This window comes from Magnolia sinica, chromosome 18 (assembly GCF_029962835.1).
Source record: "Magnolia sinica isolate HGM2019 chromosome 18, MsV1, whole genome shotgun sequence".
In the NCBI taxonomy this organism is placed as follows: Eukaryota; Viridiplantae; Streptophyta; class Magnoliopsida; order Magnoliales; family Magnoliaceae; genus Magnolia; species Magnolia sinica.
Window position 1 is genome coordinate 14,100,713 of NC_080590.1, and position 15,260 is coordinate 14,115,972.

A 15,260-nucleotide genomic window follows, 5' to 3' on the forward strand; every position below is an offset into this window, starting at 1 on the left:
TGGTAACAAAACTAATACACACTTACATAATTCAATCGTAAAGGCATACATACGAAGGAACATATGCACACGTGTATGGAAAGATGGAAACAGAGTCATTCAAGAAGAAGCGACTGCCCCACAAACAGGTAGGTCTTTCTCAGTGTTGGGGGCCAACCCAACGATAGGATTCCTCTGAAAGAAATTGACCGGTTTCAGATCAAAGCTTGATACTACGGTGGGCATGATTGGGAAATCCTCCTGACATGGTATGTGGTGGAATCCCAACGTATACCATAACACAATGTCTTGGTTCTCGATCGGACGGTTCCTGCATTTCCCAAAACCCTATCCCCATTACTACATTTTATCCCAAAAAAAAAAAAAAATTCAAAAAAACAATAATATAGGGCTGCAGACCTCTTATCGAGGAGTGAGTCGGGGTGTTTTTGAGCCCAGCCGAGCTTGGGCTCAAGTTATTTTAGCCCACCCGGCCCAGCCGAAATTCAACCATTATGGACAGTAATCGCAATGGATGGCAATGTAGGCCCAATAAAAGAAATAAACAAGAAGGAAACGGTTGTCATACCTCTCAGACCAAACAGCTAGAGTGTCTTCTCCTTTGCTCTGACATGCAAAAAGCCCACCAGCCCATTGCTCACTTCGGTTGTATGGTGTCACCCATATCTAACACAGGAAAAAGATTATAATTCTTGCACAAAGGTGGGTCCCAGACCATCATACGGTGCAGAACGCAGCATGAAAACAAGTAGCCCATAACATGTTACCTGATTATTGGTGAACGCGCTACGAACTTGTGGTGGATCGTCAAGATCAAGCAAGCTAGCGGCGTTGCCTCCAGCGACGACCTTGTACCCTGCCGGATTGCCCAAGCTATAGTCTTTTGAGGGATTGACAACGTGGAATTCTGACGGATCATAGAGCTTGAACTTGATTTGGGCGTCTTTCTCCGTCTTAGCCACGTGTCGCTTGGCGCTGAAGTAGCTCTTCCGCGGCGATTCACCAGGCCTTGTCTCTTGCTTCTCCATATGGACCTTGACGAAGGAGTTGTTGGAGTTGTCGATGTCCATGTCAAGGTGGAATGTGATGAAATGATCGTGGATGATGCCGATGACGTTCTCAGAAACCAATGTGCCATGCATGTCCGTTTGTTCGGGCACCTCATTCATGTTCTCATATGCAGTTCCTTTCACCATTAGCATCCCGGTCAGAGCAACCTGTTCATTTTCATAGCTTCTCCAATTAGTAGTGATAGGAAGCGGATGCTTCACTTAATTATTATTTATTAAAAACCGCAATTATAATTTTTAAAAAAATTTTATGAAAATGCTTGTTATTTAGTGGTTTTTCCTTGCTTCTATCTTTATTTTATTATTGTTTATATGATTGTCTTTTTTTTTACTTTTTTTTTTTTTTTTTGAGAAACGCTGCGATGTAAGAGAACTTAACAGCCATTGATCACATGTGAGGCATTTGACAAGCCCACCATGATGTGTTTTTGAAATCCACTTTCACCCTTAGATGTGTAATCACTTGTTCTATGGACAAAAACTCACAATAACTTGTGATTCATGTGGGCCACGTCAGAGAAAATAGTAGGGAGAGATGTCCACTCTTGATTTTTATAATGCGTGATGAGTATATGAAATTGACTTCAACTATAAATGCAACACCAAAATTTAAGCATGGGGTAATAAGTTATTTTGGTGGGCACGATAAGGAAAACAGTTTGAAGGATGAGCGTCGCCCTGTGCACTAATTCGAATCATGTAGCCCACCTAAATCACAGATGTGATTAATCATTGGATACTATGTCTTACATGGGGTGAATCATCTGTTAGGTAGACGGGGTAGATTCTACACTAAATTACGGTAGGCTCACTCAAATTACCTGTCATTAGCCTAAGTTAACCAGTTTTTTTTTTTTGCTTGCAAATCTAATTGGTCTAGCCTAGCTGGAGTTGGGCTGGTGGTTGACAGGCTGTTATACATAGTCCAAGTTAGACCAATTGATAAGCAAGCTTGAATTTTAAACCCAAGCCCAGCCGTCAAGCCTAATACTCATACCCAAGTTCACCCAAAAGCCTAATGGGCTAGCCTGACCCATTGACAACTTCACTCTCTATACATGTGATCTTATCATAGAGAGGATCACTTGGTGTTAAAGAGAGCATGCCTTGGGGAGTTTTTTTCCATCTTCATTTCTCTACATGTGTGTGATCACACGTGATCCACTTGTGTAGATTATGTGCATCTTCCTTCACCCCTGCTAAAGGCATAAATGGCGGTTCTCTAGCTTGTTCCACCAGGGTTAGATCTAGGAGAGATCCTAGCTTGGAGTATTGGTATCAATAGCTGAATTGTTCTCCTTGCAACTGACTGCATGAAAAAAAATAATAATAATAAAGAACTAAACGACTTAATTTAGAAATCTAATATAATATACATGGTAGATCCTTCATGACTAAGAGATGATTTTTGTCAAAACATGTTCAATTTATCCCTGTACTCATGTGAAAAATTATCATGAACCAGCTCCATCATGGATGGACCATTCCTAAAATATCCTCTAAATTCAACTCTAACCTTCTTCTTGTTAGCATGCAAATGCATGGATAAAAAGAAATATATAACTAAACCAGATTCAACGGAGAAAACACCAAAGATTTGATGACTAGGATCTTCCAGTATCCAAAATTATAGGGAAATGGTCCATCCATGGCAATTCTAGTAGCGTGTGAGACTGTTTTGAGTAAACCCGTGCCAAACTTTTACCCCCTTAATAATGAATGGTCAGTGTGGGACACGAGCCTGCTCAAAAAAAAAAAAAAGCGCCGTGGGACTGGGGTGACACGTGTTTGACATCCACTCCATCTATCGTTTGTGCTAACTTATTTTAAAATGTGATCTGAAAAATCAGACGTATACAAAGGTGGGCCACACCCAGTGAATGGTGGACACGGAAATGCCCACCATTGAAAGTTTGAAACCTTCTTAGACCTACCGCAATGTTTATATGTCATGCAACCTACATATAAGGTAAACCCAGCAGTATCAGAGAGTGAAAATAATAATAATAATAATAATAATAATAATAATAATAATAATATATACTTGTAAAAAACCTAGGAATGGTGAGCGTCCACGTTCCTGATGTTTCCTGTAGTATGGCCCACTCGCCTTGCACACTCGTTTATTTTGAATTGACCAAAATGCCCCTCCAAACTTTTAGGGGCTCTCTCAACCACTCCTCTAGATATTTGTCTCGTTGGGAGAGCTTGTTTGATTTTTCAATTTCTCATTGAATGTAAAATGGATGAGCTATCATTATCAAAATTACGGTTGGTGGTTAAATAATGTTATCACATGTTTCTTCATTTCCAGCCAGCCATTTATTATAATTGAAAAATCAAAAAAAGCAGAATAAATTAGTTTTGAGCATGGCGTGACGCATGTGATGTGATGTACTTAGTACAGTCCATGTGCCCTAGTAAGTCGGTACGAGAACGGATTGGCTACTCCCCCTGCTACCAGCCCAGTGGCTCGTGGTCGGTGCCCCTTGGGCTCCACCATGATGTATGTGTTTCGTACATTCCTTTCATCCCTTTTAAATATCATTTTAGGGCTCAGTACATGTTGATGCAAAAAATTGTTGCGTCCTCTTCTCACATCTTACCACTTGTACAATAGGGAGACAAGAGAGACCCTGGTTCAAGCCGGGGAACCTCCAATGCTAAAGTCAGCGCTAGAACTATGCAAGAGAAGGATTTTTGAGAGAGTTTTTTGCGTACCTTTTACTGTATAGATTTCTTGTTCTTATAGGAATGAGAGGGTCCCGTCGTGCAGGAATTCTCTTCTGAGTATCTCGGAGATTTGATTTAGTTATAATCTGTTTATGGATTTTGCCCGATCCCAAAATCTTCGGAGTCGAGAATCCTTTCACAAGATTTTCGAGACAGTATTTGTGTTAACACCGTCTCTTCGTTGCTCGACTCGACCTTAACAGACTTTGGTAATAACCGAGTCTCGGCTGGCTGCAAGGATGGGGCTTTTTGCCTTCTGTCGGAAGAGATAGGGTCAGTTTATAACCGATATCCTTTCTTAATCCGATAGTTAGCACCGTAACCGACCTAATATGGGACGGTTTTATGATTGGTTAGGAGACTTCTAACATTTGGAGCTTAATTGGTCCCTTTAGACGTTGCTGCCTCTTTATCCGAGTCAACTTTATGCGTTTGATATATTTTGCCTATGGCTCATAACTCTGTAGACCTCGGTCGGAATTCGTTCCTCTCCGTCCGAGCTAAGTCTCTCCTTGAGGCATTCTTTTCCTCAGTCGGGCTTATTGCCTCGGAATCCCGAGCAGTGTAAATAGAGTTGGTCCTTTCCATAACCGGGTCTCCGGAATTGCCATATTTTTCCCCAACAGTAAGCCCCCTTACTCCTTATGTCAACCGTGTTGATGCTAAAGAGTAAAGAGTTTCTGAGTCGGCTTGAACTGGAGACCGACATTATGATGGAACATTTAATGCTCCTTGCATCATCCATAACATGCGTCATTCGTTACCCAAGGCCGTACGCGTGGACAGCCGTCGGAGCGCCTTTCCGGCTTATAAGCGCTGGACGCGTGGCAAGTTCGGTTCTTTCGTCAGTCAGCGTGTGCTACGTGTCAGGCGAGGGAGTCGAAACCGCCGTCAATTCGACTCCTCCTTAAATGCCTCTGCCACGTGGCATAGCTATAAAAAGAGGAGCGGGAAGCCCTTTCCCCATTTTCGTGAGCCTGTTCTCCTCTCCCAATCCCGTTTTAACTGTCCCCATTTCCTCCGCCATTTATATCTTCGTTTTCATTTTTGCATCCATGTTCGTGTAATTCTCGCCTCTCCAGTGAGTTCTAGCTCTCTCCCTCCCCTTCGTTTTTAATTTTTACAGTAATGCGAGGTTCTCTGAGCCCCTGGAAGGGAGCCTCTAGTGATGAGGGCGAAGCAGGACATTTTTGGAATGTCTCGGAATCGCCCTCACTGCTGGCGGAGATGGCAATCGGTGCCAATAAAGCTTTTTAGTTCTCTGAAAGAGTATTTGGGACTTCAACGGAGCGTCCTGCTTCGGCAGATCCCTCTCATGGAGGTATGTCACTGGTGACTACCTCTAAGAGACTAATCCTCCTAAAGGCGACATGGAGGAAGAGGATGAGGAGATTGAGGGAACCACTAGGTCGGTTACCACTAAGAGGTCGACACAGGCTATTGAATCGGCTCCTGAGGAAGGGGGGCTGTAAACAAGCAAAGGGGTCTAGTCCCTTCGGTCTTAACTGAGGCGAACTTAGACAGGATTAGAGTCGGGTATCATGTCCCGGACTCGGTCATCCTTCGTCTTCCTCTGCCGAGTGAATTACTCGACCATCCTCCTGCTGTGATGGTCGCGATTTTTCAATTAGCTCTACAGTGCGGCTTGCGTTTGCCCCTTCAACCCATTACTCAGGATTTTCTTTCTTGACTCTAAATCGCTTCCGGGCAGATAGTTCTGAATGAGTGGAGGAACTTATTCGGGTACTCAGTGTTGTGGGCTAAGACAGAGCAACCCCCACTGACCATTGACAAGCTTCTCTTCCTGTATCAAGTACGGTCAAACCCTCAACAGCCTGGCTGGTACTTTTTATGTGCTTGGCGGAACAAGGGTGGTCCTTTAATAACCAACCCTCCTACCTCCAATAAGCATGGGGTCGCTGGAAGACTGCTAAGCCAGGGCTCTTCGAGCCTCGCATTCCTCGGGCGTTCTCTGAAGCAGGTGACTCGGCGTGTCCTTTCTCTGTCATTCTTTGTTATGATACTTTTGAGTCTGACCGAATGCGTTTTGTAGATATCCCCAAGAAAAGGCCGAAGCTGGAAGCCTGCGCTCTAGCTCGGCTTAAGGATCTGAGTGCGGTAAGTCCGGGGGATCGGTCTTGGAAGGTTCTTCTTCAACCGGAGCGCCTTCTTCTCTCGGGTTTGGACTTAACCGTGACAGGTACTCTCTGTAGTCTTAATGCATTTCCTTGAACTTTATCTAACTCTGTGCTTATACTGCTTCTACTGATGCAGAGATGGTTGAGGCTTGGCCCCTTCTAAAACCTGCTTCCAAAATGAAGGCCCCTCCGAGGTCGGTGCTTCTGTCGGAGACTCAGCCTTCGAAGAAGCTGAAGGCGGCTCTAAAGGCCAGGGGGTCAGCCGCCCCAGTCATCCCGACCGTGGTTGTACTCTCCGACCCAGAAGAAAGGGGGGAGGAGGTGGACGTGGTGGCTGCCGAAGCCCAGGTGGCTCCTGAGCCAGGACCCGTTACAGAGCAAGTCTTGGAACTGAGAGAGAAGCAGAGAGGAGAGACCTCTGGAGGGGAGATGACTCAACAGGAGTTTTAGCCCTTCCAGCGGGCCGTGACGGACATGGTCCCTTAGGCCATCTCTCATGGGGGTGAGAGAGACTTTGCTGACCTCTGCAACCCCCTCTCGAGGCGGACTCTCGCTCATGCGTCAAAGGTGTTGCTCGAGGTAACGTCTTTGATCTCGTGCTTTTTCTTGAGCCTTTTCCTTGTCTCGGCGACTTAGTTCTGACCTCAAGTTTTCCTTTTGCAGTTCGCCCCTTATGTGCTTAAGGGTATCTAGGATCTTGCCGATGCTGAAAAGAGGGTTGTGGAATTAGAGGCACAACTCGAAGCTGTCATGGCTCGGGTTGACTTGCTATCGGGCAACTTGGGGCTTGCCAGGAAGGCTGCCGATGATGCCAAGGCCGAGTGTGCCCATATAGCCTCGCTATTAAAAGAGACTCAGGAGGAGAGTCAGCGACTCCGTCAGGCTCATGCCTCTTGCAATGAGAGGCTGACTCGGGTCAAAACTGAGGCCGGGGCAACCATTGAGTAGGGCAAAGACCAGGCCAAGGACCAAGCCATAAAGGCTTTTCTTGAGTCCCGAGAGTTTTTGGACGAGAGGGATCGCTTATATTAGGACAGGTACGCCGAATGTATCTGAGTGATGAAGCAATCCTTTCCCGACCTTGATATCTTAAGATTCAATGACGATGTCGCTGGATCTGAGGGTTCGGAGGATGAGGTTGTCGGGTCTGCCGATGCTACAGCTGGTATCGAGGTCAAGCCTGAGGCTGCTCCTGAGGCGGCACTAGAGTCACTCCGAGTGGCGACAACAGTTAAATCCGAGCCACCTCCTGTGTTCGCTCCTGATGAACCTTGGAGCTAGTATGGTGTCAAGCACTTCAAGCATACCAAGTTTCAAGCACTTTAAGCATACCAAGCTTCAAGCACTTTAAGCACACTAAGTTTCAAGGCGGGCTCGAGTGCATCTGCAACCAAGAGAGGATTTTGCATGTCGTGGCCAACTGTTTTTGCCTTTATTTCTGTTATTCCTTCTATGTAATGCCGAAGTATGGTCAAATGTAATCCGATGCAACACTTACATTGATGAATGAATATATTTGATTTTTTTCTTATTCACTCAACTCAGTTTACATGTTTTTCATTCTTCACTTTTTTTTTATTTTTCCCAAACGCTACAATCGGCCGACTTAAGGATAGTAGATTTTCAGATGCTCAGCATTCCAAAGATGAGGTAGTAATTACCCCGTTAGGTCTTCCAATCAATACATCCCAAGTTGGATGGTGCTTGAGACGACATAGGGCCCTTCCCAATTGGGTCTCAGTGTGCCCGCGCCAACTTCCTTAGTGTTTAGGAACATTTTTCGAAAGACCATGTCCCCGACTCGAAAATGCCTAACCTTGACTCGGGCATTATAGAACCGAGCTACTTGCCGTTGCCGAGCCATCATTTGCAGCCGAGCTCTTTCTCTCTGTTCCTCCACGAGGTCGAGTCCGAGAGCTAGGAGTTCTTCGTTATCTCTTTTATTAAACGAGCTGACTCGAGCTGAAGGCAATCCTATCTTGACCGGGGTGACAGCTTCCGATCCGTACGCAAGGGAAAAAGGAGTTTCTCCCGTGGTGGTTCGAGCAGTGGTTTAGTATGCAAATAGTATCAAAGGGAGTTCTTCAGCCCATGCTCCTTTGGCTTGGTCGAGCTTGGTTTGGAGATGCTGTTTAACGATTTTATTGACTGCCTCAACCTGTCTGTTTGTCTGAGGGTGATGGGGCGATGAGTAAACATTTCTAATCCCAAGATTATCGCACATTTCTCGGTACTGCCTGTTATCGAACTATTTTTCGTTGTCCGATATAATAGTCCGAGGTATTCTGAATCGGAAGATGATGTTTTTTCAGATAAAGTCTGTGATCTTTTGTTCAATTATCCTAGCAAATGGCTCGGCCTCAGCCCATTTTGTGAAGTGGTCTACCGCAACAATGACAAACTTGGTCTGTCCTTTCCCTAAATGGAGCGGTTCGATGATATTGATTCCCCACCGTGCGAATGACTAAGGATTGGCCATGGGAGTTAGTTCTTCGGGAGGTTGTCTCGGAACGGCCGCGAATCGTTGGCATCTATCGCAACTCTGGACGAGTTTGATGCAAAAAACTATTGCGTCCTCTTCCTACATCCTACCACTTGCACAATATGGAGACAAGGGAGACCCTAGCTCAAGCCGGGGAACCTCCGATGCTAAAGTTAGCGCTAGGACTGTGCGAAAGAAGGGTTTTTGAGAGAGTTTTCTGCGTACCTTTTACTGTAGAGATTTCATGTTCTTATAGGAATGTGAGGGTCCCGTCGTGTAGGGATTTTCTTCTGAGTATCTCGGAGATTTGATTTTAGTTGTAATCTGTTTATGGATTTTGCCCAATCCCGAGATCTTCGGAGCCGGGAATTCTTTCACAAGATTTTCAGGACGGTATTTGTGTTTACACCGTCTCTTCGTTGCTCGGCTCGACCTTAACCAACTCTGGTAATAACCGAGTCTCGGCTGGCTGCAAAGATGGGGCTTTTTGCCTTCTGTCGGATGAGATATGGTCAGTCTATAACCGATATCCTTTTTTAATCCGATAGCCGATACTGTAACCGACCTAATATGGGACGGTTTTATGGTTGGTCAGGAGACTTCTAGCATTTCGGCCTTAGTCGGTCCCTTTAGACGTTGCTGCCTCGTTATCCGAGTCAACTTTATGCGTCTTATATATTTTGTCTATGGCTCATGACTCTGTAGACCTCGGTCGGAGTTTGTTCCTCTCCGTTCGAGCTAAGTATCTCCTTGAGGCATTCTTTTTCCTCGGTCGAGCTTATTGCCTCGGAATCCCGGGCAATGTAAATAGAGTTAGTCCATTCCATAACCAGGTCTCCAGACTTGCCATATTTTTCCCCAACAGTACATAAATGAGAGGAATATAAATCTCAGGTGGACCACACCACAAGAAAACAATAGTAATTGGATATCCACCATTAAAATCCTCCGAAGGCCTAATGTACTGTTTATTTGACATCGAATCTGTTGATTAGGTAATACAAACCCATATGAAGGGAGAAACAAAGATCAGCTTGATCCAAAACTTCTATGGTCCCCAAAAAGTTTTTAATGGCCGACATTCATTCAACACTGTTTCCTGTAATGTGGTCCACTTGAGATTGGGATATACCTAATTTTTGGTCTCATCCCATAAAATGATCTAGAAAGATAGATGGACGGCATGAATGAAACACATGCATCATGGTGGGGCCCACATAGCACCGACCACCAGCTATTGGCTGGTGGCAGGGGGAATAGCCAATCGGTTTCCAGTCGGTACACGGTTAAGGTGACGCGATCCCTTGGTGGTGGGGTTGACAGCTGGAGTGCAGATGTTCCATCCACTGTAACTGTGGCAAATGAATCATCAGTTACAAAACTCAAACCCCGCCTACCATTGAAACCTTCTCGAGGCCAGGCCTAATGTTTATATGCCATCAAAACCATCCTTAAGTGCAACCATTAAAAAATATAAATCGGCCATCTCAAGTCCAAACACGATCCGGCTCAACTGATGAGTGAAGTCTATTTAACACAAACATGGTGGGTGGCCGAAAGATATTTTGTTTCAGGGCTTGTTGGAACATTGGCACTTTGGCTTGCATTAAAAGATAGTTTTTAGGATCATACTTTAAAATGATACGAGAAAAGGGATCAACAGCGTGGATAAAACACTTTACGATCATACTTTAAAATGATATGAGAAAAGCGATTGACTGCGTAGATAAAACACTAACATCAAGGTGGGCCCCACAGAGCCCTGCCCGAACGGATTACTGTCCGGGCGGGGGTAGGACGCAATCCGCGTCCATGTTATTCAATGTAGAGGTGTGGCCCAGCTAACGAGTAGACTGGTCCGGGTTTTTACCCCAGTAAATTTAGTAGTACCCTACTTTTTGCTCGGTTGGGAGGCTCATCAGCAGGAGCCCATCGGGTGGAAAGTAGATGTTGGGTGTAAAAGTCCCACACACCACAGTTCACGTGATCATTTCTTTAAAAAAATTAAAAAATAAAGGAAAAGTAAAAATAAGAATAGAGAGAGTCAGAGTAGGCATGGTGGACCTTGATGCGAATCAAACCGTCCATTTGGAACTCCCAGTCCACGATGTAGTCGTAGTTCCCAACAGATGCAACCATACGAGCCACGAGCGTCACCTTTGGCCTCGCTTCCCGTAGCTGTCAATGTCATGACACCAACGTACTAGTTATCATCACAGAAACTTCTTTTTAACCAACTACAGTGATGTGATAGGTGAGATTCATACTCAGGCTACTTTTTAACCCAGCCCATTAATGATCGGAACCGTTGAATCAACGGTTCGGATCTGATACAGATTGCACAGACAAGATACCATGAATCCATGTGTACGAATAAAATCTCTCGGCAAGCGGTTGGCTGGAGTAACAGCCACCAGCGATCTAGCTGGTGTGTGTACGTGTCGTTCGATAACGAACGCTAACGCTCATCGAGCTCCGATTTGTACGAACCGTTCAAAGGATTTCAAAGTTAAATGGGCCTCAAAATGATGTATTTATTATGAGTCCGGATCCTCTGTTATCAAGTCAACGGAGAATTCCTTATACCCAAATTCTCATTGGTCCACGTCACCACTCACTAAAAAAATTTAAAAAATAAAAAACAGCTTCAGACGCCAAACCATAAGGGTAACAGGAATTCTCTGTTGAACTGATAACAGGGGATCCCGACTCATTTATTATATACACACCGTTCATCCATTTTTCGAGATCATTTTAGAGCAAGATCCCAAAAATGAATAGTATCCTCAGCTCAAATCGACCACACCATCAATAGAAGCGGGATAATGATCCAAACCGTTCATAAGATCACAAATACTTGGATGAAGATGTAAAACAAATATCATATTGATCCAAAACTTTTATGACCCTCGAAAGGGTTTCAATGGTAGACGTTCAATCCCCACTGCATTTTTACAGTGTGGTCCATTTAATCTTTGGATCTGTCTTATTTTTCGGCTAAAGCCTTAATACGATCTCTCCAAATGGATGGACGGTTTGGATATAACATATACCTAATGATGGGACCCGGATAACTTGGTGACGTCAACACAAACCAATCAGGTCGGCGGTGTCTTTTAATTAATTACCTTAATTCCGGTGATCTGACTTTCAGCATGACGCCAACTGATGTCTCCGGCATATCGTTCGAAGATACAGATCATGTTCTTCCGGACATACGGCTTCCCATCTGCTGCAGCAAAGACAGCGTCCATGTACTGAGAATTGCTGGGGCAGTCGTTGAGCGGATCGAGTGGCATTGCCGTCAATCCGAACCCGTACTCACCGGCGTCCATGTAGGTTTTGAAATACCAACCTTCTGCCGGATCCATGTATGGAACGAAAAGCTCCGATGAAAAGCCTTTGTACATGACACGTCTATACTTGCCGGTCTCGGAATCCTGAACCTTGGCTTGGGATATGATGACACCGGCTCGTGGGTCGGGCTTGAGGTGGAACTCCCAATTAGCCCACTTGATCATGTAATCGTTCTCGATGTGGAAGCTGGGACCCTTGGGCTGCTCCATGGAAATTGGATTGATGGGGAGCATCTCAGGTGGTTTGTTTTGGTCCGAGTGCCGGAAATCAGTATTTTTGGCCTTGGGTAGCGGGATACCGTAGCCGACGTTGACGATCTCGACGACCTTTTTCCGGTCTACATCGACGACTATGGTCAGACCTTCGATTGGTCTCATGTAGAAATTGCAAGTGCCCTCAGTTGAGAAGCACTGGACTTTGATGAGCCGGCGGCCTTCCTCCTTGGGACCGAACCAACCGCTCGGAAGGGGGATGCATGTCACATCGGACAACGCGATTCCTCGGGCAAGGACGGTCCGATTGAACTCGATCTCGGTGAATGGGGTCTTCAGGGCGCCGTCCATGTCTTCGCTGGTGTAGACGGGGTAACCAGAGGCGTGGCTGATCTCATGGCGAGTGACCATACCAGACCCCAGATCTACGGTTAGTTGATGAGACCGGCCTTTCAAGAAGGCGATCACGGAGGCGAGTCTCGGTAGGAGTTTATCCCCTTTCTTCCAATTCACGACGTCGGATTTGGCGGGCTCTTCGAGGACTAAGGAATGGATGGATGGGAAGGAGGACGAGAAGGGTTTGTATGATAAGAGGATGGAACGGACGGTGTTGATCTCTTTGATGGTGAGTGGGTCAAGAGGGTGGTGAGGGATTTGGGCTTCATGGTCATGGGAATTGAGCGTTTGCTTTTGGTTGTTGAGGAAAAGATTAGAAGCGCCTTTGATTCGGAGGTCGGACTTGTCAAAATTAATGAAAGAGCGTGTGAATACCAATATGATTAAACCAGCTACGAGAAAGGAGCATAGTCGAGGGAATGAAGTAGCTTCCATACTCTCACTTTCACTCTTTCTCCCACTCAGACGGAAGGAGGGATGGTAGCGAATTTAAAGCTAGGAAGAGGGATGAACGTGTGGTTACTATGACAGGATCTTAAGCGGATTACTTGATGTGATACGCAACACAAACCTCGGTGGTGTGTTGACGTCACCCAGTTCTATGAGCCCATTATGATTTATGTGTCATATCCCCACTGTCCATCTACTTATGAGTTTTCCCTTCATCTCGGTCTGCATGGCCTTATAAACATGCTAAATGGCAAATAAAAATTATAGTGGGCATAAGAAGGTTTCAACTATGGATGTCATTGTCCCCACTGATTTCTATGGTGTGGTCTACTCAAGTGTATGATTCATCTCTTGATCTCGAAAGATAAATGATCGATGTGTACATAATATATACATGAGAGAGGGCTCACAAGACTTGGTGACATCAACACACCACCAAGGACGGTGGTGTGTGGCACACCATACAATCCATTTTCAATTTCCTACCTACCTGAAGCATTGTGGCGCCGACACCACCCAACCAGGTGACGTTGGATTCTGTGGCGCTCACCATTATGTGCTCGTTTCAAGTTCAAGTATACGACCCCACGGAAGGTGCGATTGAACGCCTACCCTTGAAAACTTCAAGAGGAGCGCGAAGTTTTGAATCAAACTGATTTTTGAGCTTTCATTTCATCCGGTCAGGGTTACCTTTTGAAGATATGAAGAGGTTGGATAGCAGATATACATCATGGAGCCCCAGTAAAGTATCCACGGTGGGCATCATTGTCCCTCCTACTTTCTTTTAAGTGTAATCCACTTGAACATTAGATCAGTCTAATTTTTTAGGCCATACCCTAAAATTATCATCAATAAACGGTGTTGATATAGCACATACATTATATCGTGGCCCACAGGACTTAGCCACGTTAACACAGCACTATAGTCCGCACACCACGCAATCCGCTTCTACCTACTTCGGTGAGCCCAACACCACCCAAATAGATTATGTTGGGTTGTGTAGGGCCCACCGTGATGTCCCATAGCCTGTAAAGGAAGGGAGAAGGTGATGGATGGGGTGTATGTCATGGAGATAGCATGGTAGCAAGATTCTGATGGACGGGGTGGATGTCACACAGTAGCCACGAAGATTGATTCTGGTTGGCAGCCGATAACTGATGTTGTAAAAGATTCCGGTCTAATTTTCAGAATAGACACTCCTCTGTCGGTTGTACGTTGTTCTTTCAAAATGGTGGTGACTTATTCTATTTTCATGTGTCACTGATGCACAACTATCTGGGCTGGGCCGCCCAAATTGTGAGTCCCACCGTGGATGCAGTCGTACATCTAAAATTACACCAATTAAACAATCTTATACATCCTTATTAATTGCTACCAAATGGATGGTTAAAAATAAATAACCGAGTCGTCGAATTTTCAAAGGAAAAAATTAGGTTGGTGTAATTTGGACGCGGATTTCCTGCCAATGCATTTCATAAAAAGTTACTTCAATGGGAACCTAGGTGGGACCCACCATCATGTTTTTGAGAAATCCAATCTATCTATTATTTTTGTGTGACCATTTTAGGACATAAGGATAAAGTTGAGCCAAATCAAATACCCGAGTGGTCTGGAAAACACTAGGATTGAACGTCCACAGTTGAAATATTCGTGGACACAGAAGTTTTTAATCAGTCCAATATTTATGTTATCAGTTCATCTAAGTAGAAATGAGGTTCTGAACGGTATGGATGCCATGTTGACCCAACGGAGACGTCATCACATTCTATAGGTCTCACTGTGATGTATATTTTGTATCAACACCGTTCATCCATTTGGAAGATCATTTGATGACATGAAACAAAGAAAAAGTTAAATCCAAAGCTCAAAAGGATCCCACCATGGTAAATAGTCTGGACAATGATGCCAACCGTTGAAACAATCTTGGAGCCCACGGTGATGTTTATTTTGAGATCTACCTGTTTATAAGTTGACACAAACATGGAATAATGAAAAACACAATTATTAACTTCATCGAAAACTTATGTAGACTCGAAATGTTTATAAGGGTGGCTGTTCAATTGGGTCTTTATTCATGCTCCGGTGATAGACAGTTTCGACAACTGGTCAAAGGTTTAAGTACCCGTAGGCGGTGAAATTCCACTACGGTGTGAGCGTGTGAGGGTGTGTGTGCATGTGTTAAAAATAAAATAAAATAAAATATTTTTTAAAAAAAAGATAGATATTCAGTTGAGGTTATTTTCTGTGGTGCGCCGAGGGAATCGAGTTGCCTACTGAGTAAACTTTGTAGGCCCACTTTCAGGTTCATGTATTTTATTCACTCCCTCCATCCATTTTAACATATAATTTTAGCTCCAAAGCCAAAAAAAAATTATATGAAGCATGTAAGAATCTCAAGTGGACCACACCACCAGAAACATCA

The 15,260-nt window shown here is 44.6% G+C and overlaps 1 protein-coding gene across 1 annotated transcript; it reads right to left on the reverse strand.

The window, feature by feature from the left end:
• Positions 1 to 12,873, reverse strand: LOC131232787 (amine oxidase [copper-containing] gamma 2-like). Its single transcript, XM_058229271.1, has 5 exons — positions 11,552 to 12,873; positions 10,488 to 10,601; positions 768 to 1,217; positions 569 to 666; positions 1 to 310 (listed from the first exon to the last, which is right to left on the reverse strand). The coding sequence occupies exons 1-5, from the start codon at positions 12,821 to 12,823 to the stop codon at positions 100 to 102; spliced, it is 2,145 nt and encodes a 714-aa protein (XP_058085254.1). The 5' UTR covers positions 12,824 to 12,873; the 3' UTR covers positions 1 to 99.
• Between the last annotated feature and the right edge of the window lie 2,387 nt (positions 12,874 to 15,260).

Excerpts from the sequence above, each read along its gene's own strand:
- LOC131232787 (XM_058229271.1), bottom strand. The coding sequence starts at position 12,823 with ATGGAAGCTACTTCATTCCCTCGACTATGCTCCTTTCTCGTAGCTGGT. Across the intron at positions 1,218-10,487 it reads ACGGTTTGATTCGCATCAAG|GTTGCTCTGACCGGGATGCT; the intron begins GTCCACCATGCC and ends GAAAATGAACAG. Across the intron at positions 667-767 it reads GCGCGTTCACCAATAATCAG|ATATGGGTGACACCATACAA; the intron begins GTAACATGTTAT and ends TTCCTGTGTTAG.